The 27,201-nt window shown below is 37.4% G+C and overlaps 1 protein-coding gene across 5 annotated transcripts in view; it reads right to left on the bottom strand.

Moving 5' to 3' along the window:
- Nucleotides 1-24,404, bottom strand: part of HDAC9 (histone deacetylase 9) — a 792,206-nt gene extending 767,802 nt beyond the window's left edge. For 2 of the 5 annotated variants that reach the window (XM_024738436.1, XM_024738438.1), the window contains exon 1: nt 24,325-24,393. In XM_024738436.1, the coding sequence (XP_024594204.1) occupies nt 24,325-24,340 (16 nt within the window). In that variant the 5' untranslated portion in view covers nt 24,341-24,393. Of the gene's footprint in view, nt 1-24,324 lie in introns of all 5 variants that reach the window. The other 3 variants (XM_024738435.1, XM_024738439.1, XM_024738437.1) reach the window with 3 other exon arrangements.
- Nucleotides 24,405-27,201: the final 2,797 nt, after the last annotated feature.

The raw sequence follows: 27,201 nt of genomic DNA, 5'->3' as shown, positions 1-27,201 counted from the left end.
TATTATATTATTAAGAGACTTACCAGAATTTTTCTAGGGTCCATGAAAGCTGTTCATGAGGTTTTCTAATCTTTGTAAATAAAAGGTTGGGCATTTAAGGACTGAGCACTGGCCTAAAAGCAAAGAGAAGGAAGGGGAAGGGGATCCTAAATTCCTTTCAGTTACAATTTTACGGTGAATCAGTAGCTCTCAAAGTCTGGTCTCCAGACCAACAGCTTCACCTTGACTTGGTACTTCTCAGAAATCCAATTCTCTGGTCCCTCCTCAAACCTACTAAACAAAACTCTGGAGGCAGGACCAGTAATCTGGGTTATTTTGCAAGTCCTTCAGCTGACTCTGATGCATGCTCAAGGTGGAGATTCGCTGGTACAGATGAAAAGGAGAACTGGGCAAGGACCATCGCTGAAAGCAAATATACCTCCGTGCAGTCTCTAAACGTCCCTGTTTAGTGTGTGGACACCCAAGGCTGTGATTCAATCTCCTGTGATCTGTGACACATGTAATCATAAAGATCTTCCCAGGAAGAGACAAGACTGAGGAGGCAGAGGAAATGCACATTTGCATACATACACATCTCTCAACTTCCTGAAGTTAGGGGGTTATCCTCCTAGAACTCCCCCCACCTCACCAAAGGGGATTAATTTAATCACTAAATTATGTAGTGCTGTGAACACTGGCATCAAAATAACATATCATCATTTTCTACAGAAATAAATTTCAAGCATCTGATCCTAGCTTAAGGCCTGTGTTTTACCAGGGCAAACTGAACACCTATTTAAGCTTAAAGCAGAGAGGTGTCAACTAATAAGAAGCAAAATGAGAGACAGTATAAAGCATGGAGGTGAAGAGTGTTGATTGTTAACTCCTGCTGCCTGTTTCCTAACCCAGCTCCCTCAGTTATGAGCTCTGTGACCTTGAGCAACTAATGAATCATCGTTTGCCCCAGCTCCTTTATCTACTCCAAGGGGATAATAATAGTAGTACCCGTCTCATAAGATGTCAGAGATTAAAGGAATTCATACATGTAGAACACATAAAACAGTGCCTGATAGCTGGTAAATGCTCAGTAAATGTTCATTTTAAGAAGGTACATGAAACAGAACAAAAATGTTGGTTTCTTCTATCTTTGTTAGTCTTATAAAAAGGAATCCATTTCCTTTAACACAGGGGTTTAGACAAATACCTTATGTTTTGATATTCTGCATGACACCTACAATAAGACCACAACCTTTATATGGTTATTGTTACTTAATCATTTCATGTACTTTTGCCAGGTTTTTTTCAACCAGATTTCTGAGAACCATTGAGGACAAAGGCCTTTCTGATGTTTCCTTGAATCCTCCACTGTGCCTTCCTCATAATAGCTGCCTAACACATATTTATCTGTGATGATATGACATGAACAGTAAAAATATGAATTACAAAATGCAGATGTCACAATTCATTTATTTTTAAAAAGACAGGCACAAAATTAGAAATATATTCATGTAACTTAAATATTACTAAACTTATTTTAAATTTATTGCTAAAAAGGCATCTACCCATCAAGTAATTTCTATAGTATCAACCGTAAGAACTCAACTCAGTTGTTTCATGGAGCTAGAGTCAAATCACCTTCTTTAAACATTGTAAAAAACCTACTTCTCAGTGACATAAAAACCCGTTGATGGCATTGAACATAAAGACTGATGAAGGTTATACCATCTAGCCCTTCTAAAACTCCTTTAGGTTGTTTTACTCATGCTCCAACAGAGATAAAAAGAAAGTTATTACCTGAAATAAAACCTCAGCTTCAATTTACTGCCACATTTCCAGGCATCCCTTATCAAACATAACTATAAATAGTATCCTCAAACTGCAAGTCCATTCTAATTTATGATTCATTTCCCTACTATTCCTATCTCTCTGTCCTGTAATGCTTCAGCCTGAAAGAAGCACCATATCATGATTTACAAGTTTGGTTTAGAAACAGTCACTGCAGATCCACTGCAAATGGGACATTGTTTCCTTGGCTGGGCTGTGATGTGGAGATAGGGCAGGCATATTACTGTCTCCAGAATACAATGGCTTCCTTGCCCACATTCCCTTCCCCTCTGTCTCATCTGCTAACAGCACAGCTACGAGTTTCTATAGTGCCTGTCACCAGGGAACTGTCCAACATAATTTGGCAAAGGAGTTACTTCACCCTGTAAGAAAAGAGGATAGAAAGATACTAAAAAGAATAATCTCTTCCTTGGATGCTGGCCATCTAATTAAATTCAGAGGGGTATTGATTCTGTCCACTTAGATTAACTTTACTTCTGTATACAACCAAACTATAGGTTTAAATTAACCCATATAGGTCCCTGGAACGTGTCCAAAAATGTATCAAATATCTCTAAATCAAACTTTGCATGTGAAGGTGATTGCAGTCCAATCTGGACTGTTGATTATTTTCTATTTTAACATGAAATTCCTAGCACAAAAAGGATAAATTGAGGCAGTGTATTAAGTATAGTGGAGGCCATATGATTTAGCAAAGAAAGCAGAAACCTTCTAATGCTCATTAAGGGTATGTTATTATTCCAGAGATTTATAAAATATTCAGGAGTAGCATTTTAAACTGTTGGCATGTGTAATAATTTTTCACCTAACACATAGCACATTATAAACACATTTGCGTATATTAAAATCCAAATATTCCAAAGTTCACACATGGTGACAAGGATATCAAATCTTGAATCACAAGCTTGGCTAACCAATATCTGTTTAGTGTGTTCTACATCTTTACTAAATGCTGAGCAAGAGGAAATGAACCAAGTATTTGGATCTGAGCCTTAATAATTTTCAATGTCAGGTCATAAATCTCCTGACAGGAAAATATTAAATTCTGAAATCACTTGTCAAAGAATTTGCAGCATTGTTTTCTTCAGAGTATGTGCTACATAGCACCAATTTTGTTATCTATGAGTTAGTGTGAATATAATCAAGTCAGAAAAATGGAGGATGGACCAAATCACTCACCAATACATTTCTACTAACCTTCCACTTTATTGCCTTGCTGGCCTATTTCTCATATAATTATCACTCATATTGAATATTCTTTGTCTGAAACTGGCTAAAACATTCTTAAAATACACAGATGATAGAAAACTCAGAGAGTGAAGACACATTTTATTTGCAAACTTGAGCAGTTCACGGAACTGTCTTCAAAGAGTAGGACAGAGCAGTAGGTAATCATGCATTTAAGAAAATACATATCTTCCACATAATTTTCCAAATGTCCATGAATAATAAGAAAATAAATCTGAAAAAGTTTCAGTGGTTGTGAAGAATAAAGCAGATAGAACTTTCCGTGCACAAACATTTTGTCCTTTTGGAAATAAACACACAACCTCCCTACTCAACCCACTAAACTGTTAGCAAATTGTCTTCCTTGAACCCTTTCACAGGGACCACTTTATCTTCCAAGAGAAAATTGTCTAGGGCAAGATACAAAGGTTTCTTACCACGATTACTGTTCAGAAGCTAAAAATAGATAGTGAATAAAACTGAGATCAAGCAACTTCCTGACACAAACCTGACTTATTCAACAATCTGAACTTCATCAGTCCCTGTTGAAGATGTAGAGGGCTATGAATCTTCTTCTAGGAATAAAAGACCACAAAGAGGACTCTGAGCCCTAAGGGCAATTTGCATGTAAAATAATGAGGCTTGCAAAAGCTTAGAAGTTACCTAATGTCTGTTCATAGAAAACCTGTTAAATTTTAGAAAATCCATTCAAGGAAATACTATGCAGCTGTGAAAAAGGAGAAGGCAGGGCGGCACTTCTACACATGGAACAAACTCTGAGAAGTACTATGAGGGGAATAAAAGCAAGGCACAGAAAATGTGTTAAAATATGTTTGCATTTAATGCACACACACACACACACACACACACACACACACACACACAGAGCACAAGATTCTGAAGGACCATACAAGAAACAGGTAGCAGTGACTGATTCAGGAGAGAGAAGAGGAACAACCAAGGAAAAAGGGGGAGAGACACAGACTTTTCACTCTATGGCTTTTCTATCTTTGCAGTTTGTACCTGGATATCTAACACATATTTTAAAATCATATCTAGTAACGCTAGGGAAAGAATAATGTCTGTGTCCAAGAATATTCAGCCAAGTTAGCAGTCTTTCACATTTAACTATATGCCCTAGGAGGAGTCAGGACAAAAAGCCTGACAACTATGCAAATAATTTCCATTTCATCTTCTCTTCACTCACCAGGAAACTCCACATACCAAAGACTGTTTTAACTTTGAGTAAACATCTTTTCTACCAACTGTTTCTTGAATTATTTAAATTTCCCGAGGTAGCACAAAGAAGGTGGTTTGGTGGCAATAGCCACTTCCCTTCCATATTAATCTCCATCAGCCTCTTTACAAAAGCTTCCCCAAACAAGCACATATTCTAAGTTTTAAAAAGGTGTCTTCCGGAGAGGGAGGGTGGGAGGCAGATGCAAGAGGGAGGAGATATGGGGATATATGTATATGTATAGCTGATTCACTTTGTTATAACTCACCATTGTAAAGCAATTGTACTCCAATAAAGGTGTTTAAAAAAAAACATGTCTTCAATGGAAAGGTGGCTCCAAAGCCACTCCCTAGCCAATGTTTACCCTTCCGCTCTAAGCCCTTCTACTTTGGTACAGTCCTCCTTGATTGTACCACAATCTAAATGTTCTTAGTAGGCAAGACAGACGTAGTGTTATGAGTAAGGGCTTTGAAGACAGACTGCCCAAGTTTGAACTCTGGATTTGCTACTTAGTAAATCTGGGTAAGTTACATAAACTCTGTTATGTCTATCTCCTCATATGTAAAATAGGGATTAATAATACTACCTAATCTGATAGCACAGTTTTTCATTCTGCAGGTTGCAACCCATTAGTGTGAGTAATAAAATCAGTTTGCTGGGTCACAACTGGCATTTCTTTAATTGAACGAGACAGAATAAAATAAAATAGAATAGAAAAAAATGAGTTTTAAACATACTAAAAGTTTACCATGAATTTTTCCATTCATATACGAGATACACATAGAGGGATCACATACTACTAAGTCTCAATTTCTCACTGGGGGTCATGTTCAAAAGTTTAAAAGCCTCCGTTATATGTTGACTATGGGGGAAAAAATGTATTAATAAATACCAAGTATTTAGTATACTGCCTAGCACTTAGTAAGCACTCTGCTACCTTCTGTGATCTTTGTTGTAATAATGATAACCTATTTTGTCATCATCATCATTATCATCTGCAGAACTCAGAAAAGTAAACAAGTAAAATCATAATATAATTGATGGTAGCAAAAAATTACATAGAAACATAGGTCTTATTAAAGTTTAATTAATAATATTAAAATATCTATAGAAATAATTGTAAACGATAATTTGGAAAGTGTTTAAAAACAGAAAATAGACAGAAATAATATAGTAAGTTTATATATCATGGCTTCAAGTAAGAGAGATACTGAATTTAGGGGCCCTCAGCAATCTAGTAAATAATAAGTGTGTGTGTGTGTGTGTGTGTGTGTGTGTGTGTGTATGTGTATGTGTGTGTGAGAGAGAGAAAGAGAGAGAGAGAGAGAGAGAGAAGGAGATTTATACAGGTTCATGATGACCTGGAGAAAATATCAGATTTTCTTGCCTTTGATTCTATGTTTCAAAGGAACAATCCCTTATTAATTCCACTCCTCACCTGCAGCGCTCTGCAGAAGGTAGGGGAGTGGATCAGTTTCACCAGTCACTGGACAAGTATATCCCCAACTCTAAATGTTAACTTGCACACAGTAAGAATAAACTAGAGAAGTTAAACGTGAGTATTGTATAATGTTTATTTTTATGCTCCTCATTGTAATTTGAAAAATAAAACTGGCATTCTGATTTGCACATATGTTCCTTAGGAGTCTGGTGAGCATGAAGCTATTGCTGAGACACACAGCAATTCTTTCTTTACTAGCCAAACCCAGTTTCAAGAGCACATGGATAGAATAATATGAGCACAGTAAAGAGATACTATTACCCTGAGAAGTCTTTCTGGGCCAACAAACACTGGCCTCCAAAGAAAGATGTATCCCAGTGGTTTTCAAGACGTTGTTTAGTGGCAGAACCCATCTAAAACCTTGTGATAGAAAACCAAGACTCTCTGAGGTGACACAGGTCAGGAGCTGGAAGGAGCCTGGAAAACTTCCCTCATCATTCCCCACCAATTCCTTCTCTTTCCACATCGCAGATGTTGAAGAAGCTCCGTGGGATCATTTGAAGAAGACCTAAAATAGCTCCTCTGTTCTATCTCTGTAGTTCTCAAATTACAGTGTGCCTCAGAACCATCAGGAAGGCTTGATAGAACCCAGATGGCTGGACTCCACCATTGTCTGATTCACAAGGCCTGGTATGAAGCCTAACAATCTGCATTTCTTCCAAGTTTTCCAGGTGATGCTGATGCTACTGGTCCAGCAGCTCCATTTTGAGAACCACCGCCTTATCATATCTCTTTAACATATTTGCTTAAAATTATGAAAATGCAAAGATCACTTGTATTTTATTCCTTTGCAACTGATTTGAGAAATTTAAATATTTTTATTACCTTAACATTCTAAAAATTCAAGATATAAAAGTAATTGGATTTGAGGATTTTTTTCAACCAGTTTTTAAATCCTAGTGATTCAGCATCATTAATAAGAGCACCCTCTCCAGAGCATGAGAAAGCTCTGATAAAGTGCTATACCAACAAACCTTCCTAAAAGTTCTTTAGGTGCTGTTTGCTTACAGAACAATAAATGTTCCCTGTTTGGAAATAATCCCCAAATGTTCCCTCTTGTTTTAACTGCCTGAATTCTTAACATACGCGGTACACATATTGTAATCTATGACTGAATGGAGCCCCTTCTTTTCTCAGGGAGAATGGAAGGATGTTATTTTCGGGAACATTAAGGCTACCTTTACCATTTTTTTTTCTAACTGGCAAAATACTGCAATAAAGTATTGCTCAACTCAGACTGAAACAATTTTCCCATCTGTCAAAATATTTTAAATAGTATCAAGCTGGTATCACTTTGTCAAAACATTTCATCAGAAACAGTATCTAAATTTAAACAAGCAGTTCCTCGAACTATGCGAGTAAGGTGAATAAACTGTCACTGACACAATATATTTTTTGGAAAATCCACAAATTCTCATTAGAAAGATCTTGAAGGAAATGGGTGTTTAAACCAAGGATAAATGTCCAGTGGGTAGAAAAAAATGAATACTGCCTAAAGGACTGAACATTTCATTGTCCTAGAAATGACACACTTCAATTCTTCCCAAACAGTATAAAACAAGCCCAGCCTTACAGCCTTACAAATAACTCTAGTCAGTCTCAGTAAACTTAAAATTGTGCAATAAAATACAGGCAATGTGGATTGATGCAGAGACATCAACAAGCATAAACAAGAGCATGGGATTTGGAGTTGATGCTAATTCTCCCCTCACCAGACGTGTGACTTTGGACAGGTTTCCTGAGGTTTCTGGACCTCAGTTTCTACATCTGCACACACAGGTAAAACCTGCCTTATGAAGTGGCCTTAAAATACCAAGAAGGTATTTGATGGGCTCTGTTTTCTTGTCTTCATGTTCACCCATAAAAACTCACATTAATCCCCAGAATTTGAGTTTAAATTGGGGACCAGTATGAGTAAGAGGGAAAATAATGGCTAGCAACTTTTCATATCAATAATATACATAAAGTATTCTGGCTTTAGGTAGTCTCTACTTTTTGTTATAAATCTAGCACAAGAAAAGGATTAACAGAACATCTCTCCAGGTCAGACCTAACACGTTTTCCTCACAAAGTAGTATAACTTCAATCATCTACAGAAGCTACCAAAACTTTTAAATCTTCAGAATGTTTAAAATCCACTATCAAGTACTAAATGCAAATCAAATGTCACTTTAGGAGGAAGTAGGTTGTATTCATAGCCAACAATAAGGCTGTGAACTTTCCACAGGTTAAATAATTACAGATCAGAGCTCAAGTTTATTTTTTTCCTTACAGGTAAAGTTTTCCTTTCTTGTAATGTGTTCAAACAAACCCACATGACTATGAAGAAAAAAGGGCTAAAACAGTGAATTTTTTCCTCTTTAATGTTTACGATATTCTATGTAGGCTTGGTTTTGCAAATTTCACATTCTAAGTCATCTAGTTGACCAGAACCAGGTTCATTAGAAGTCTTTAACAACCAAAATTGGTTTACAACACTGTTAAAATGTTAAGCTGGTCAGGAATGTAAATATAAACTAAGACAACGCGCTGAAATTTTTATTTAAATTGAAGAAGTTGTCTATACATACATAAAGAATTTGTTCATTACTCTTCAGAATCATAGGATAACTTTTAACAAAGAATCTAACTTGTTTGTAACATTTTCATGTATACGTACTTTGCTAGTTTCTGAAATATTTCTCTTCTGCTTTTTGTAGGACTTCAAGTATTTTCATTACCTAGAAAGCATATCTGGTGAGATGGAGAATCACAGATGCATAGCTTTCTTTTCCCACAATGATCTTTGGTGTTCAAGATCATTGTGGGAAAAGATATATATTTTTATATATCTTTTATATAGCAATGAAAATGATATATATTGGTCTTATGTATGTGATTACTGTTTTTAAAATATCACTATGATTTTGATTGTTATGATTTTATAATATTAGAAAATATTTTTAGAATATAAGGATGGCTAAGCACTTAATTTGAGAAGATGATTTAATATAACAAGAAGGATTCTGGCTTTCTTTTAATGGCCCTAAATAATAACCTTCCTTCCACACAAGTCAACGTTCAAGACGATTCTCACAATAAGAGACTTTTCTAATACGTATCAGGCAGATGCTTCACCTATGTGCATTTTTTATACTCCCGGATCGATCACTGTAAATGCCCATGCTTTTGAGGCATCAATTACTTGCCCACAGACACAAAATTCATAAATGGTGGAACCTGGATTTGAACGCAGGCAGTACGGTTTCAAAGCAAAACTCCTCCACCCCAAAAAGGATAGAACTATCTCTCTCAAAGAGTATACAATCCAGCTGGGGAGCCAGGACATAAGCACACAAATAAATTGAATAATAAAGGTTAGAAATAACAATTCAAGTTAATAAACAGAAGACATGGCACAATGTGAACTGCGCAGTAGGGATAAGGAGTGAGGCCACTGCTGGCTCATACGGCCATGACAGATGGCTATGAAAGAGGATTGCTCAAATGGATAAGGAGAATGGGAAGAATATTAGTAAGTGGGAGATGTTCCACATGTCCATAATAACAGGAGGAAGGTGAGTAAACAATCTGATTGGAGCGAAGAATTTATACTGAAAAATGTCAGTGAAGCAGTTGAAAAGATTGTGGAAGTCTTGAATTTAAGTCTAGAGTTAAGACTTAATCGTACCAGCATTGGTATCCATCCAAGGATTGTGAGCAGTAAAGTGCCTTGATCAAAGGCATATGGGAGAAGCATTCAGCGGTAGCAATGATTAGAACAGTATATGAAGAGGCACCAAAGCTGTGTGTGGAAGGACCACAATCTACTGGTCAATTTCAAACTATTACTCAGTGTTAGGTAAACTTGTCTTACTACCATCTTTTATTTCTTTACAAATGCTGCTACCTCAGAACCACATAAACACAGTTTGGGAACATGTCTAAAGCCACTTCACTCAGATTTGCTTCTGAAAACGTGCTGTAGCAGATGCTGTTGATGGTCCCTCCCTACCTATTTGCCTTTACCATTACAGTGTACACTGGGTAGACTTTGATTTCCAACTGCCTGCACCTGTATTTCCTTTCCAGTGGCCAGAAGTGCTGGGGACAGAACACTCCCACATTCACCCTACGTTCTGATCAGCAGCCCTCAACCAATGACTAGGGTCATGAGTTGGCATATATATACCTCTGCTCCTTTACCCCTGGGTGGAATATCTCTGGCGAGCATGTACACTGTTGTACACTGTTTCCCTCAGTTCCCCAAGTACAATTAAGCCTTAGTTATTCAGGGTAGCAACTTACTTGATATCATGTTACCTTGGGGGCTGCTTTCCATTCCCTTGCTCACTTCCCTTATTAAGAGTTTCCTGGAATCTCCTCCCTAATAAAGGACTTAAACTTGATTCCTTGCCTCAGGGCCTGTTTAGGGTTGGGATGAACCCAAACTAAAACATATCATGGTCTTTCAGCCCACTCACCTTGGCTCAAGTTACTTCCTTGCTCTAATAGTCTCTCAAGGCTCAGAAAATACCTCCCTCCACCCCTACTCCAAGCCTCCCCGATCAGCCCAGCCCATTGTGCCAGCTCCTTTTCCTGAACTTCTAAGCAATTATTGTCATTGCCTTTTTTTTTTTTTTTTTGCGGTACGCGGGCCTCTCACTGCTGCGGCCTCTCCCGTTGCGGAGCACAGGCTCCGGACGCGCAGGCTCAGCGGCCATGGCTCACCGGCCCAGCCGTTCCGCGGCATGTGGGATCCTCCCGGACCGGGGCACGAACCCGTGTCCCCTGCATCAGCAGGTGGACTCAACCACTGCACCACCAGGGAAGCCCTGTCACTGCCTTTTATTTGTTCTACATCACATGGTGTGTTATGTGTATGTGTATGTCTTATCCTCTCATTGACTAGACCTCCACCTAAAGATCAGAAACTTTGCTTCTCTGCACCCTCCACGGGGTAAAGCAGAGCTTTCTGTCATTCAAATGACTGTTGATAACTACTTCTCTCTGTTGGCCTACAGATCAGAAAACCTGCTGATAAAAGGGGAATCACACTTTTTCTAGCTTAGAGTTTAGATATGGTTCTCTGTAAATACATGGCTTGGAAGAGTAAGAGCACTTTTGTCAACATATGGTTGAAGCTGGCTCAAAACCATTTGAGGTTCCAGCCACCAGGAGAGAGAAAGAGCATGGAGAGTGACAAACAAAAATCTTAAAACACAGATCCAGAAGTGACACGCATCACTCACATTCTGTTCATAAGAACTTAGTCACATGGCCATACCTACCTCAAATGGGGAATGAGAACTGTAGTGCCTAGTTGGTCAGTCATGTGCTCAGCTACAATTTTATTTCCATGGAACAAGGGGAAAAGAATTTTGAAAAGAACAAAAAGGATTTCGAAAGCTAACATTTTCTGCAATAGACTCCAACACCTATGCTTTTCAACGAAAAGAATCTAAGGTCTCACTCCACAGCTACCCTTTGCCATCTCTGAAAACTTAACAGCTTATTATGCTACTTACTTGACTATGTTACAGTGGGGATAAATTTACCACACACTTAATTACATTAACTCATGTTCTGCCCTTTCTATGAAAAATTATCAACCTCTTAGTGGCTAATTTTTGCCACTGCATCCAGTGAAATCATATGCCTTTAGGAAAAGCCATGAAAAGACCAACTGACAAAATCACACTTAATATTGTATTATGTGGGAAATTAGGACCCCCACCGCCAAATAAAGTTACTGAACTGAAGTCTTTGACGATTGTTAGCTAGTAAATTGAGATATAGAACTCCGAAAACAGAAAAGCATGGAACTAATATTTCTTCAACACCTACTCTTCTAAGTGCCTTAATTAATTCAAACAAAGAATTACTGAGTACTTATTAATGCCCCAAACACTGTACTAGAGACCAGACACTGTCTATGCCTTCCAGAAGGTTAGTTTCTAGTTTTACATAATTATTTCATTTTACCTTTACTATCATCTTATAGAGTGGACACTGTAGATGAGGGAACTGAGACTCATAAAGTCAATTTACCTATGTCTTCTGGAAGGTTAGGCTCCAGCTTTATATAAAGTATTTCATTTTACCTTCACTACTACCTTACAAAGTAGACATTATAGATGAGGAAACTGAGACTCAGAAAGGTAAACTCAATTTGCAAATGTCACTGAGCTAGTCAAGGATATTGTTTATGTTAAAACCCAGATCATCTTGGCTTCAAGACCAATGCCCGTTCCATGATGTCTCAAGCCCCAGCTCCAATCACACCACACATTAGCAATGACTTAACCAAAAAAATCACATACTTGGTATCATCATCTGGATTTTTTCTCATGGGCTGACTGAAATGATGCATAAAAATTACATATGCCAAGTGAGTCCCCATCGGAACCATTATTAGTGAACTGTGCACATGGGCATACGCCACAAGTGTCAATTAAGTGCATAAAATCAGCAGCACTGACCCAAGAGTGTAAACAAACAAGGAGACTGGGGAGTATTATTAATCACATGCACATTGTCTACTTAATTGCAACTTGAGCTCTTAAAGTTAGAAGAGAAATTTCCACTTAAGGAAACTGCCAACTGGTGACACCTCTGTTCTTAATATCTGAGTACTGTAGATTTCAGAGACCTACACATATGACTTCAGAGTCATCGAAACATTAAAGTGAATCACTTAATCAAATGCACATGCACAAAAGTACCAAAGTAGAAGATTTATACAAAATCCATCTTCTTAAGTACTGAACTCTGTGGCAGTTGAGAGGGAATAGGAAAACATACATGTGCTAAGACCTTATCACCTGAGAACATCTAAATAACAAGGTAGACTTTTCCTATTGCATCATTCTCTCACCTTCATTATTGAACAAGAGTACCTGGTAGAGAAATGTGAGAAGGGGATGGCACTCCCCACTTGAGAGCAGATAATTTTGATTTCTTTATTTTGTATTTCATGAGTTACAAATAAAAATAATATTGTGACGCATTCTATACACGTTTATTGTTGTATATTTATACACACATATATATAAATTCATATATTCAAATGCAGTAGGAGTCAAAGTTTTGGTCTCTTTCTACATTTAAATGCTTAGATAGTAATATGAAAGAAAATATTAAGCTATTTACTATCTCAGTGGGATACTAAATGAAAACTAATGTCTCTGGAATAAAATAGAAGATTAAAGCACTTCAAGCGAAAAAAAAAAATCTAATGTGTCTGGATTGTTTTTTCCTATAATTATATTTAGTGTAAATTCAAAATAAAGACAATTTCATGTTCTATCATAAAACATAATTTCAACTACCACACTTAAATTAAATTGTTCCATTTGAGTATATAGACATTATATCTATGCACTTAGACAACAGCTCATGATAATATGACCTTAAAATATTCTGATACCTTATGTTGAGAAGCTGGTAAGTTCCAACTGAACATTTAACTTGAGGTAATATTTCTTTAAGCAATTTTACAGAAAATGAGTATGATGTGGTCTTCAGATGCATATGCAATAAACAGTTTATTTTTAAAAAACTGATTGCAGGGAAAGTGTTTTTCCCTAAAGGACAAAAATGTTTGCATTTCTTAACTTCAGTTTTGAAAACCAAATTAAATTATTTAACTGTACTGAGTTCTTTCTTGACAGTATTTTTCTCAGCATGGTTCATGAAGAACTGTGCAAGCAATTCTTTATTATTATTACCTAGAATCCATGATTTCAGAGTTTTCAACTGCTGTTTCATAACCATTAGTAAAATGGTTGTGTTTCTCCTAAAAGTAATTTTTTGTCAATTACATATATGAAATCATATTTGTCTTCCAAAATATGAAGGAAATTTTTTTTCCTGGCATGTACAGCCAAGATAAGGCTTTGCCTAACTTTAACCTACATGTTTACTTGGAATACTTTGTGTTGTATATAGTTCAAGAACTTTAAAATATGTATTTATTAAAATATTTACTTATATTTACTTAAGATGATATTTGCAAACTAAAAAACTGAATCAGTTTGTTCTTGTGGATGTCTTAATTTTATTTTGGAAGAAAAATCATCCATATATAATTAATATATTGCTTTATAATCTGATTTATTCTACTTAGCACAGAAACATATTTTATATACTATTAAATATATTTTTGTAGTGGCTTACCCAAGCTGCTTTTTTTTTTTTTTTTTTACGGAACGCGGGCCTCTCACTGCTGTGGCCTCTCCCGCTACGGACCACAGGCTCCGGACACGCAGGCCCAGCGGCCATGGCTCACGGGCCCAGCCGCTCCACGGCATGCGGGATCCTCCCGAACCGGGGCACGAACCCGTGTCCCCTGCATCGGCAGGCGGACCCTCAACCACTGCGCCACCAGGGAAGCCCCCCAAGCTGCTTTTAAATCATCCTTCAGTTCATTGTATTTCTTCATTAAGGTATATGTAAGTCAAAGCAAACCTGACATTTACAGAAGGACACTTTCCACTTGTTAAAATCAGATCCTATTTTTGACATTCCTTGGAAAAGTCAGTATAGCATCTAGAGAGAGACAGCAGTAGAAGGAAGAAGACTCAAATTTTAGGGTGGTGATATCTGAGTTCCTGGGAAAGTTGCTTAATATCTCTCAGGACCTGAAGTATTTTAGCTGTAAAAGTTTACATAATAAAGACTATTTTACTTGTCAAGAGAGTCTCTTGAGAAGCCTTCAAAATTTAACACCTATGACTAAAACATGCAGCTCACTGGAATCCAGCAGGGAAAAGTGTTTGCTAAGGATACCAGTGTGAACTGGTATCCTTTCCTCTCCATTACAAAGCCCCACATGACTGATCCTGGAGATTTTCCTTTACTACCAGATCAATCGTACTTTTCAACCAAGTAAGAGTTCCTTCCAGCTTTCTCTAGCTGGCACCAACCCATTTTTCGAATTGTGTCAGGCCATGCATTTTATTCAGTGACAATCTTTCTTTCTCTAACCTCTCAAGATGAACAAATACTTTTTTTTCTGACTTTGTAAAAAATCAAATTATGTCACCTCATTTCAAGGAAAAGATCTGCAATGACAGCCAGACCAAAACACCATTTGTATGCAAAGAGAGTTAAACTACTTGGAAAAGTACGCTTACCAGTAGAGTGTGGTATCATTAAACACAGAACTAAATTTGAAGCAGAAGTAGTAGAAAAAAATATATCTTGAAATTCGATAGGGTCCATTACGCTTCTTGATGAGATTACTTGCCTCTCCAATACATTACCCAAGGCGTTTACAAAACTGAGGGAATACATTACATTGGAATTATCAGAACTTTTCTAAGTAGGTCAAATTTTGAAGCAAAAAATGCTTTAAATTTTATGCAGTGTTACCAAAAAAAAAAAAAATCTTAGGAGCTGTACATCCAAGGTGCTAATCACTTTTTAAAATAAATTTTTTATAAAAACTCTTACTCTTGCATAAACATTAAATGTACCACTTTAAAATGCAGAGTCACATACCTGAGGCTGTTCTTTCACTGTCATCTTAATTCAGTTTTTAATAACAAAGTGATTTTAATTATTTAAATATCTTTATTCTTTTGGAAACAAGAAATGTTAGGCTCCAAAAAAGTTTAAAAATCTAACTCTTATCATCTTGAACCAAACAGATTCAGTTCTAACTGTAAATATAAAATACTATTTATCCTATCTACTGGGTTTTCACTCGTGGTGTTTTTGCAAAACCACAAAATTCTGGTATAATATTTTTAATAAAATTTTAGTTTTCTTATAGATAAATCTAAACTAGCAGGTTTACTATTTGTTTATATAACTTTTCATATGGGAATAGTTAAAATACCCAGCAGCTGTAGCATATGCCTAAGCCTGTCCTATGCGGGAACATAATAAACATAAAAATTGACTTAATAACCTAGTTCATTAATTCAAGTGTAAGCTGAATAAAAGAAAGTTAACCACTTTCAAAGTAAAAATTTCTTCTGAAAAGCATATCACGTAAGAAAGATGTAAAAATTTAGGTCTTTCTTAAATTTCTATCGTTATGTTGATAAAGGTTAGATAAATATGGACCAAAAAGGTACTTGTACAAAGAAATAATACTAATATAGACCTGTTTGGCTTACATCTGCCACAGTTCCTGAATAGTCCTCCACTAAGCTCCACTTTAGGTGCAGACATGAAGACCCCAGTGAAGATACCATCTGGGAATGAATACATTAGGCCAATAATAGCGTATTGTGAATTACTGTGAATAATACAGACTTGACACATTAGCATTAGTAACTAGCAGGCCTCTGAGAAAAGGGAATGTAGCACTGCAACATTTAAATTGGGTGTGAGAGAGGAAAGAGCAGAGTGAATCCCTTAGGCTTAGGCCCTAACAGGTAGGAAGAAGGTTCATAAAACGAGAAACGCTCAAAAGGTAGAAAAAATGTCTTTAAATGATTTTCCACATTATTTAGATCAACTTCTTATTTTGAAGAGGTAAAAATTTAGGATCAAAGAAACCAATAAAAAAGGGAATGGCAGCCCCAGAAACAAACATTGCTGATGTCACAATTTTACCTAGCACTGATGCCACTTATGGCTCTTCCGATAAATTACAGTCCTTTTCGAACAGGATTAAAAACTTGTTCCAAGTAATATAAGAATTCCAAATCAAACCATATCATATGTCTCGTCACAAGAATCCAACCTAGTTTTGAATGTTAATCCACTACAAGAATGCATATTGTGAAGAGAGAAAGACAGAGGAAGCATATGGAATAGAAATAAATTGATTTTAAAACAAAAATAAGCAAAAAACAATAGAAAAAGCTCATAGTTTTTGTTTTTGTTAATCCCACCATTACCTATGGGCACTCACCAAGCGTAAAATCCCTTCTGTCCCTACTTTTCCTTTCATATGGCTTCAACTTGCACCCCACACTGAAGACTCGCAAATATCTGTCTCCAGTTCTGGCATCTCAACAACGACTATATCCCTATCTGGAATTGCTCTGAGAGAACAAACTCTTAGATGTCCTGTTGCCATAGCAAAGAGAGGTCCAGATAATGAACATGGTACTTCGATCTTCTTGAAGGAAGGCAGAGTACAAAATCAATCTCACTCTGTATGTTTCTTGTCCCCTGTCTCTTTCTGTACTTCTGTTAATAAAACCTCCATTCTACCACCATGTTTAAAACAGTCATTTTGATCTTAGGCTCATCCTTTTCCCATGGATATAGTCACAAAAGATGTCTAATCCTTTCTAACAGTGCCACTGTTCTCACCCTTGGTGCAAAGCCTCACAGCCACGTGTCTACATTTCTAAAACAGTCCTTGACCTCATTTTATTCTTTCCACTCTTCCCCTTGCCAATCCATCCTACAGGCATAGACATTTTTTTAAATTGTGGAAAAAACACTTAACATGGGATCTACTCTCTTAACAATTTTTTAAGTGTAATACTACACTACAGTATTTCAATTCTTCTGGATAAATACCCAGAAATGGGATTGCTGAATCACATGGTAGTTCTATTTTTTAACTTTTGAGAAACCTCCATATTGTTTTAGATACTGCTGCATCATTTTACATTCTCACCAATAGTACGTAAGGGTTCCAATCTCTCCGCAACACCATCAACACTTGTTATTTTGTTTCTTTAGTGTCCATCTAACAACTGTGAGGTGATATATCATTGTTTTGATTTGTATTTTCCCGATAATTAGCAAGAGTGATCATCTTTTCATATACCTGCTAGCCATTTGTATGTCTTCTTTAGAAAAATATCTATTTAAGTCCTTTGCCCATTTTAATCAGGTTACTTGGCTTTTTTGCTATTGAGTTGTAGGAGGTCCTTATATTTTTTGGATATTAACTCCTTATCAGAGCTTGCAAATATTTTCTCCCAACCCATAAGCTGCCTTTTCATTCTGCTGATGGTTTTCTTTGCTGTGCAGAAGCTGTTTAGTTTGATGTGGTCCCACTTGCCTATTTTTGCTTTTGTTGCCTGTGCTTTTGGTGTCATATCCAAAAAAATCATTGCCAAGGCTGATAATGTGAACTTTTCCCCCTATATTATTTCTTTAGAGCTTTATAGTTTTAGGTATTATGCCTAAGTCTTTAGTCCATTTTGAGTTGATTTTTGTGTATGGTGTAAGATAATGTTCTAATTTCATAGACATAAGCATTTAAAAAACTCTAATTTCATACCTTGTTTATATATAAGTACATATATATATAGTAAAACTTTAATATGAATTAAAGAAACAATAAACAAAAATTCAGAATCGTGTTTACCTTTGGGTGAGTGAAGGGGATGAGAAGTCACACGGGAAGCTTCATTGGTAATGGTCATATTCAGCTTCCTAAATTGGTTATGTGTTCCTAGTAGTTTATTATATTTATATATACTTCCACACAATTTTAGATATATGAACTATTTTATAATAAACTAAAAGCAAAAATGTTTATTTTTAGAGAAAGGGATGGGACCTTTTAGGGTTTTTAAAAATGGATCTAATAACTTTCAAAATTATTTTTTAACATTAAGACTTCCTTAATATACACTTTAGCATTGGAACTAACTCTACTTAAAGGTTCCAGCTCTGATGTAAAATTCTAACATCCATTGGGTGGAGCACTGTCTTCTACTTGTCACCACACAGACAAATTCTGTTAAAAGTTAATTCTGCAGAGGCAGTTCATACAAATGCACTTTACTTTTATTGATTCACTTCTTTCTACCAAGTCTCAGGATAAAAATGAAATTCAAAGATTACTTACTATACAAACTTACTGGTAGACCATGAAAAACACAGTAAGAGATCCCTACTCTTTTGCAGAAAAACTCAAGTCAAGAACTATGACTGCCAACACCTCATGGTAGGCGCTGAGCAGGTCTGCATCATAGTCAATGTCAGGTTTCTCAACCTCAGCACTATTGGTATCTTGGACCAAATAATTCTTTGTTTTGTGAGGATGCCCTGTGTATTGTAGAATATTTAGCAGCGTCCCTGGCCTCTTCCCACTAAAAGTTAGTAGCATATTTGGCCCCAAACGTGACATTCAAAAATGTCTCCAGACTTTGCCAAATATCCCCAGAAGATAAAACTGTCCACAGTTGAGAACCACCTGACTATGTGAATGGCACCCCCTAGAGGTGCCCTCAACAGTACCTAGCCGCCTTGACATTGAAAATACAAATAGGAAGAAAGTGCTGAGTTCAAGCAATTTACACTTTGGGGGAAATAAATTTAGACTGGCATAAATACTTTATTATTATTCCCTGAATACTGTACAGTTACGTGAAAATAAAATAAGGAAACATGAATATATTGCCACTTAGGGAAATAACATGACTCAAATAGAATTAATCTTATGTATTAATTGAATTAGTCAATAGTAAATTGATTAGTCAGTATGTCAAAATGTAATAACATCTTAAAGAAATTAAATGTTCTGTCTACTTATTGTATGCCAATGAGCTTCACATTACCAAATCCCATGATGTTTTTTGATAATTTATTAGCTCTTTAATTAGCATTGGATATGGGTAACCATTCAATTCTCCTGAATATTCTATGCTTTCTGGTTTTCTCTTTTCTCTGGCTACTACTTATTCATTCCTTTACTGTTTACTTCTCCTCTACATGTCTTTTAAATTTCAGAGTTTTCCATGGTTGAGTACTGAGCCCTCAGCTTTTCTCACTTCATACCATCTCCCTAGGTGATCACATCTATTTCTATGGCTTCACATACCATCTACATGTCACTTGACATATTCCCTTGAATCTTTCAAAAGCATTTCAACTGAGATGTCCAAGGCTTCTCTTCTAGTTTGCCCCATCTTCATATATGACAACTCCATTGACCCAGCTGCTCATGTCACAGAATCATAATTGCCATTTTCCTCACTCTTACTTTCACATCCAATTCCCTACCAAATCCTATTGATTGGGGCTTCCCTGGTGGCGCAGTGGTTGAGAGTCCGCCTGCCGATGCAGCGGACTCGGGTTCATGCCCCGGTCCGGGAAGATCCCGTGAGCCATGGCTGCTTAGCTTACCCTGCGCGTCTGGAGCCTGTGCTCCGCAACGGGAGAGGCCACAGCAGTGAGAGGCCTGTGTACCACAAAAAAAAAAAAAAAAAAAAAAAAAAATCCTATTGATTACACTGGATCCCTCAGCTCTGTCCACTGGCACTATTTATTCCAGGCTACTATCATCTCTAGACTAGGCTACTCTAAGGGTCTTCTAACCTGTTTTCATGTGTCTTAATCTTGCTTCTTGAGAATGTGTTCTCTACTCTGTAACTAATTTAAAAATAATATTCAGATCATGCAACTTCCTGCATAAACTTTCAATCACTTCTGATTGCACTTAGAATAATATGCAACCTCTCTGCCATGACATACTAGGCTCTGAACAATCTGGACTCCTTACACCTCCAAGCAACTTTCCCCCTTTTACATGTTTCAACCACACTGGCCTTTACTCTCTTTCTCAGAGAGGCCAAACTCTTTACCATTTTGGCACATGTAGCTCCCCTGTGATTAGAAGGATCTTTCTATGTCATTCAGACTCATCTTAAAGTGAACCGCTTTTAAGAGAGAATCTCCCTGAACCCCAAAATTATATATGACATGTTATATAAATATTTAACATGTATCATACCATATGATTCATACAACACTCCTAGGAGCTCGGTATCATTTTGCAGGTAAAGAAATCAAGGCTTAGTAAGGTTAGTAAGATACCCAAAATCACAGAGTAATAGGATTTGAACCGTGGCTCTCTTATCTCTTATCCACACACGCACTGCCTTCCCAGTGTAGTTGGTCCAAGGAAGATAGAAAATATTTTATGAACTATAGCTTCACTCACTTCATACAACTTTGTTTCACCTACTGGTCTGTAAGCTTTCTGAAGGTAAGAGCTGTGATTATTGATCTCTGAAACTGCAGGGCAGGTGACACTAAAAAATTGTGACTAAATGGCTGAAAGAACAAAAAAGAGAGAACTCATCTCAAGGAAAAATAATGCTTTAGTTATTTAAGACTTTTAATAAAACTTTTAATCCCCAAACAGCAGTACCATAAAAGCAGGATAAATGTTAAATATTAGGACAGAAATGGAGGATTTGGGAGCATGAGGCACTCACTGGTACTGTCATCCAGTGGGGATGACCAAACCCATCAGAAATCACATTAGTGCATACAGACTTAGGGGACCCTGACAAGCTAAATGGTACTTCTGAACCATAGATGGATACGGAAATTTCCAACCCAGAATCCTACTTTTCTCATTGTGAATCATGTGTTCTTATGAGATAACGGATATTAGAGGAAAAACAACCACACACACAGTTAATGGAACAATTCTGGAAAGAATGGTTTGCAGTCGCCAGTACTAAACTGCGTCTTTGCTTTCTCCAAGGTTTAAGAGTCCAAGGACGCTTTATAACAATGATCCTTCCCACTTCACTGCCTCCCCCACCGGCAGCCTCAACTCCATTTATTCCCCCACTTCTCTGCAAAAAAGATAGCAGGATTTCAAATCTCTTCCAATGTTTCTATAAGGAAAGCTTAGCCGATTCTATCAAGATGACAAAAGTACTGCACTCAATGAAGGAAAGATAAAAGTAAAGGTGAAAGATTGCTGAATGTATCCAATTGCTGATAAGAGAAGTCAGTCATTTTATATCTGATGTTTTCATTTTTATCTGGAAATTCCAGACAGTGTCCCTTTCAGTGAAGGAAATTTTCTTTAAACACCATTACTCCACTGAAGGGAAAAAAAAAAATTCTCCCAAGTTGTGAAATTAACCTCTCCCTTCATTCACACATTTGGTTCTATTTTTACAGTTGTACCAGTAATCTAAAAGAAAGAGCACTGAAAGTTAATTCCAGGTTTCTAAAATGTCTGACTGTGCATGTCCCAGTTCTCTGCAGCACCTCCCAAAAGATTCGGCCAATTTTTATTTCTGCAGCACATCAGTGTTTATCATTTGTTTTACAACAGCACTGAATGTTCTAGAAAATTGACTTAGATGAATTTCACCCATCGTTTACAAAAACTCAAGAGAAACAAATGGCGGCGACCTTATAAACAAAATCCACCACTGAGGTATGGTTAATTTACTAAAAGAGCATTTCTTTTTTTTACCCTCTCAGTTCAATATTTACTTCATTACAGTGGTAATTCCACCCCCACCTCCACTAGCCTCTGTATTTGTCAAGATTTCTGACAAATTTCCAGCTTATAATTAGGCATTATGAAAATTCACTGTGGGAAAAAATTTTGTCTATTGCTAGACAAAAGCTTTTCCATTCAACTTGCTTTAAAGGATTATTGATGACTTTCACCTTCAGGAAGGCTACGAGCAAAGTCGTGGATGCACTTTGATTGCACACGTATGAGTAAACTGATTCTTATGGACAGATGCTCTAAGAAGTGGTTAAGTCAGACAGAACTGGAACAAAATCCTGGTTGTCTCTTATTAGCTGGGTAATCAAAGTAAATTGCTTAAAGTCTCCGTGCCTCAGTTCCCTTATCTATATTATATATGTTATCTATGAAAACATCACCCAGTGCAGTATCAAGCACATAGTAAATGCTGAATAAATAGCAGCCATTGGGGGCTTCGCTGGTGGCACAGTGGTTAAGAATCCACCTGCCAATGCAGGGGACATGGGTTTGAGCCCTGGTCTGGGAAGATCCCACATGCCACGGAGCAACTAAGCCCGTGTGCCACAACTACTGAGCTGCGCTCTAGAGCCCGCGAGCCACAACTACTGAAGCCCGCATGCCTAGAGCCCGTGCTCTGCAACAAGAGAAGCCATCGCAATGAGAAGTCTGCGCATCGCAAGGAAGAGTAGCCCCTACTCAGCGCAACTAGAGAAAGGTCGCACTCAGCAACAAAGAGCCAATGCAGCCAAAAATAAATAAAATAAATAAATAGCAGCCATTAGTATCTGTATTAATATTATGGAGAAGGAACAGAATAGGGAAGGTCCTCACTTCTCATTTGTTGCCATCTTTAGAATTTCTCCATCTTCATTACTAATGAAAACAGTATCTAGGCAGCTTGTGGCCTTGGAGGGTGGAGTCAAGCATGGAGAGCTCTGTCTCTGAGAGGAAAGGACATGAGCTCAGATGTGAGGCAGCCTCTCAGGCTCAGCAGGGCTGCCCAAACCGAACTACAACACACCCCCTTTCAGGGATTAGAGAAGCCCATGACTCTTCCCTCAGATCGACTACTCCTTGCTCTGCGAGCTTAGACAAATTTCTACTCCCTCATCTTCAAAGTGAGAGGACGGACAAGACCAGCTTTGATCTTCTTTTCAGACAGAACTAATTCAGGGTTGGTGGGGAAGAGTTTTCTGGACGCAGGAGCTAGAAAGACATCTCAGCGGACTTTTTTCTTAGCCTCACATCATCAAATAACCAGGAGAAAAACAATGGTCAGAAGACAACCAAGTATACTCAAGCATGCGTTTGCTTCCTATTTGAATGAATCTCATTCCTACTATCCCTCTAATAATTTCAGCAAACAGCTGTGGGATTAACCTACAATGAGCACTCTCTGCTCTCAGCAAGTTGCAAAGTCTTTACAGGCACTGTCTCATTGTTTTCTAACCTGAAAAGATCAGTTCTACTATTATCTTCATTTGTCAGGTGAGGAAACCAACCAGGGCATTAAGAACATTGTGAAACTTCCACAAGGACACTGAATTGCAATGGAATCAAAATTTGAACCCCAAACAGTCTAGCTCCAGAGTCCATGATCTGAACTACTATCCTCTACTCCCAATCCCACTGGTAAAGCAGCCACTGGAAAATTGGTTTTGCTTTCTCTGACTCATAATTGAATTTTCTAAAAAAATATTTCTCTAAAACTTACATTACTGAACTGGTATAAGCCTTCAGGAGATTCTCGGCCTATTTCATTTAATGTTCACAATGGCACATTTCAAACATGGCAATTCAGCTAGACTAAAGTGCCACAGAGGTGTGGATGAAACAGCATGGGTGCTGACTTCATAACTCTTGAAGCTGTGTGATAGGTGCACGAGGTATCTATACACTGTTCACTCTACTTTTGTTTGTGCTTGAGATTTACCAAAATAAAAAGTTAAAAGCAATAAACATTTCAACCACAGAGAAGATAACCTAAGATCTTAAGCTGTTACAGGATCCAGAAGGACATTTGAGCTCAGTAAGTCAATGCCTCTGCTGACAATTCCAAAGTCTGGATTTCAAGAACTGAGGGTGCAGGAACTTACTTGTCAAAAATTTTATGAATACAAGAATCCTCCCCTCAGAATATTTTAGTCTTGTCTATCTGGAACAATAAAGACTTTCCTGGAGTTGAATCTTTTGCTCACTCGAATGTCTGTTGTTGTTAGAGCTACGGCTGCTGATTGGAAAACCTTTTGCTTCCCTCCTCCTAACAGGTTTATCTTTCCATAGAAATTACTAAAGACTATTTGTGTAATCAAACTTTAAAACTTCCACCCCAATATCCTTTTCACAGTTCTCTTAGGAGATTAAAAGAAAGAAACTTACCCGTTCTGTTGTGCATTCCCTCTTTGCCAAAGTGTGCTGTGGTTTCGAAAACTAGCCCAGTCCTTCTGAACTTTTCTGTATCCGTTATAATATTAAAGAACCACAAGGAAGGGAAGTGGTTAGTCAACTTACTAATTTTATCAGTCCCTCCCACTGGTTAAATAGTACCTGATGCTACAGACACAAAATCAGTTTTCCAGCTCACTTCCCTGCTACAGCACGACTTCATAAAAACAGCATAACTTGAGGGGAAAGACACTGATGATATCTAGTTCATAGACATGAGACAGTTACTGAATGAACATTTTATTAGTATTAATAAGAAACCTAACAGATGACAGAAACCAGTGATTCAACAAAATGAAGAGGAGGAGAAGAGAGAATGTATGTCAGCTCCATACTCTACGCAAACTCCATCAGTTGGGTGGGAAAGGGAGTGATTTTTAATGCAGTCAGAGGATGTGTGGGAAGTAGCTGGTGTTTCATTTGTTGATAAATTATTCTGTCTGGAATGGAGCCAGTCTACCGGATATAGATACTTCCACAATGTGAGGCCCTGGCCCGAATGATTCTCTTCCTCTGGAGTTTAGCAATTAAAACACATGACAAAGTGGTAGATATGTGCCTCTGGATGAGGGAAAATTTAATGTCCTCTGAGGAAGCTATAAGCAGTTTTCTAGGTGAAAATATCTGCAATAAATGAGAAGAAAATGAAGGACGTAAGACACGTTTTAATGAAATAAAATACTTTTTATCTGTTGATCCAACTCTAAAAGATTGCAACGTACAAAATGCTGTCACCCAAGAACCATCAGCAGCCCTATCTGGCTCCCACTAACTTCGGGCAAGCAGATTTTGAGCACTGCAAGGCTTCCCATTTTTTTTTTTCTTTTTTTTTTTTTTTGCAGTACGCAGGCCTCTCACTGTTGTGGCCTCTCCCGTTGCGGAGCACAGGCTCCGGGCGCGCAGGCTCAGCGGCCATGGCTCACGGGCCCAGCTGCTCCGCAGCATGTGGTATCTTCCCTGACCGGGGCACGAACCCGTGTCCCCTGCATCGGCAGGTGGACTCTCAACCACTGCGCCACCAGGGAAGCCCCCCATTTTTCAAGAGAAAATAAATAACTGGATTTTTATGTGAAATCTCCTTTTTCAAAAGACTGGCAAACACCCTTCAGATTACATAAAATTTGTCTGCAGGCTGACATGATCTCTGCCTTAGGTATTAGTTGCTCAATAAAAAACACTATAATGACATTTACAAAATACATATTTTCAAAGATATGATGTAACATGCAGGTGACCAAGACTTTGGTCTCATCTTGTAAAAACATTCATAGATGAATGATACAGAATAGACTCTGGAGTAGCTGCCAATGTGTTAACAGGAATTCTCCATGAATATGGTTTTTTTTTCTATTTTACTCTTCAGTATTTTCTAATTTTCCCAAAGTGAACTAAGGTTTTATAGTAAGAAACAAGTGCTAGAGAGTTTTTAATTTTTAAAAAAATCAGAGGAAAGTAACTATGAAAACTCTATGAAGATATTCATAAAGGACCACAGTTGAAATGCATAAACAAATGAAGTATCTCTCAAATACTCAATTCTGCTCCATCTCGGGAACTGGCTAAAGATCAGATGTAAAAATTAAGCTGTCTGCAAATCAGAAGAGGGATGTAGCCAAGTAATAGGATTCATTACCTTGTGTTCCAGATATATAGGTCATTATTTTATCTCCTTTATTAGATAGCCAGAGCTCACACAGGCAGGATTTAAGACTGAATGAATAACACAGAAAGCACTTAATAATTGTGTATTGATCTAAGGCTTTAAAAGAGGTAAAAAATAAATTTCCCTATGAGCTAAATAATAATTTAACCTTTAAAATGGTCTTTAATAATTTAATTAGCTATTCCCTATTTACAAAATTAATATTAGAAGCTGAGTCATGTTTGAATTCAATAAAATTATTTTATTAATTTCCTCTAAGGCTTAAGAAATACCTTATAAGACCTCTCTTCTTTATAAGCCAGTCTTATCCTTCAGTCTGCTGAAGACTTGGATCACATTTTACTCCTTTAAAAACTTATTTTCGGGCTTCCCTGGTGGCACAGTGGTTGAGAGTCCGCCTGCCGATGCAGGCGACACGGGTTCGTGCCCCGGTCCGGGAAGATCCCACATGCCGCGGAATGGCTAGGCCCGTGAGCCGTGGCCGCTGAGCCTGTGCAACTTATTTTCCCCCAAATTAGACTTATTTAACTAGAAATGTTTCAAAGCTGATCCTGCTGGGCATCAAGATTGACATCCTGGAAAAATAAGCTAACATCTTTTTAAAAATCATACCTAATAAGACCATTTAAAGCATGCTCTATACACCCTAAAAATTCTGCAATTACTACTGATTTTTTGCAAATTATAAAAATGTATCAGTGACTGTATAGAAAGTAACTGTTAGAATCATAGTAATTGGTGTGGAAGTGATGATATAATTTTGGAGATGTTACCTCATTTTCTGTTAGGGAGCACAGTCCTGCTGGTGCTTACTTTGAAAGCAAATTCACCCTTTCTCCAGTCTTAAGCTCTATGTTTACTGAAGCTTCAGTCCTTAAACATGTTTTCAGGTTTATTCATTTCAATTCTTCAGAATCAGAAGACTATACAGTTTGTGAAGTAAATCTTTCCTTTCAGTTATATCTTTCAATTTCGATGACAAAAGCAGATGGCTGCAGGTTCAAAAGTTGCTAGTTCAACATTTTTGGGGAACCCAGGGTAAACACAACAAAATTACCAATTGCCCAGCATAAAAGGAGATATGAAAAGCTATCTCATAAGCCTAGTATCATGCAACACATCTTTCTGAGGGAAGCATCCCAAATGTA

The sequence above is a fragment of the Neophocaena asiaeorientalis genome, unplaced genomic scaffold, assembly GCF_003031525.2.
Source record: "Neophocaena asiaeorientalis asiaeorientalis breed wild unplaced genomic scaffold, Neophocaena_asiaeorientalis_V1.1 scaffold89, whole genome shotgun sequence".
Classification (NCBI taxonomy): domain Eukaryota; kingdom Metazoa; phylum Chordata; class Mammalia; order Artiodactyla; family Phocoenidae; genus Neophocaena; species Neophocaena asiaeorientalis.
This window is presented reverse-complemented; position numbering and strand designations above follow the sequence as displayed.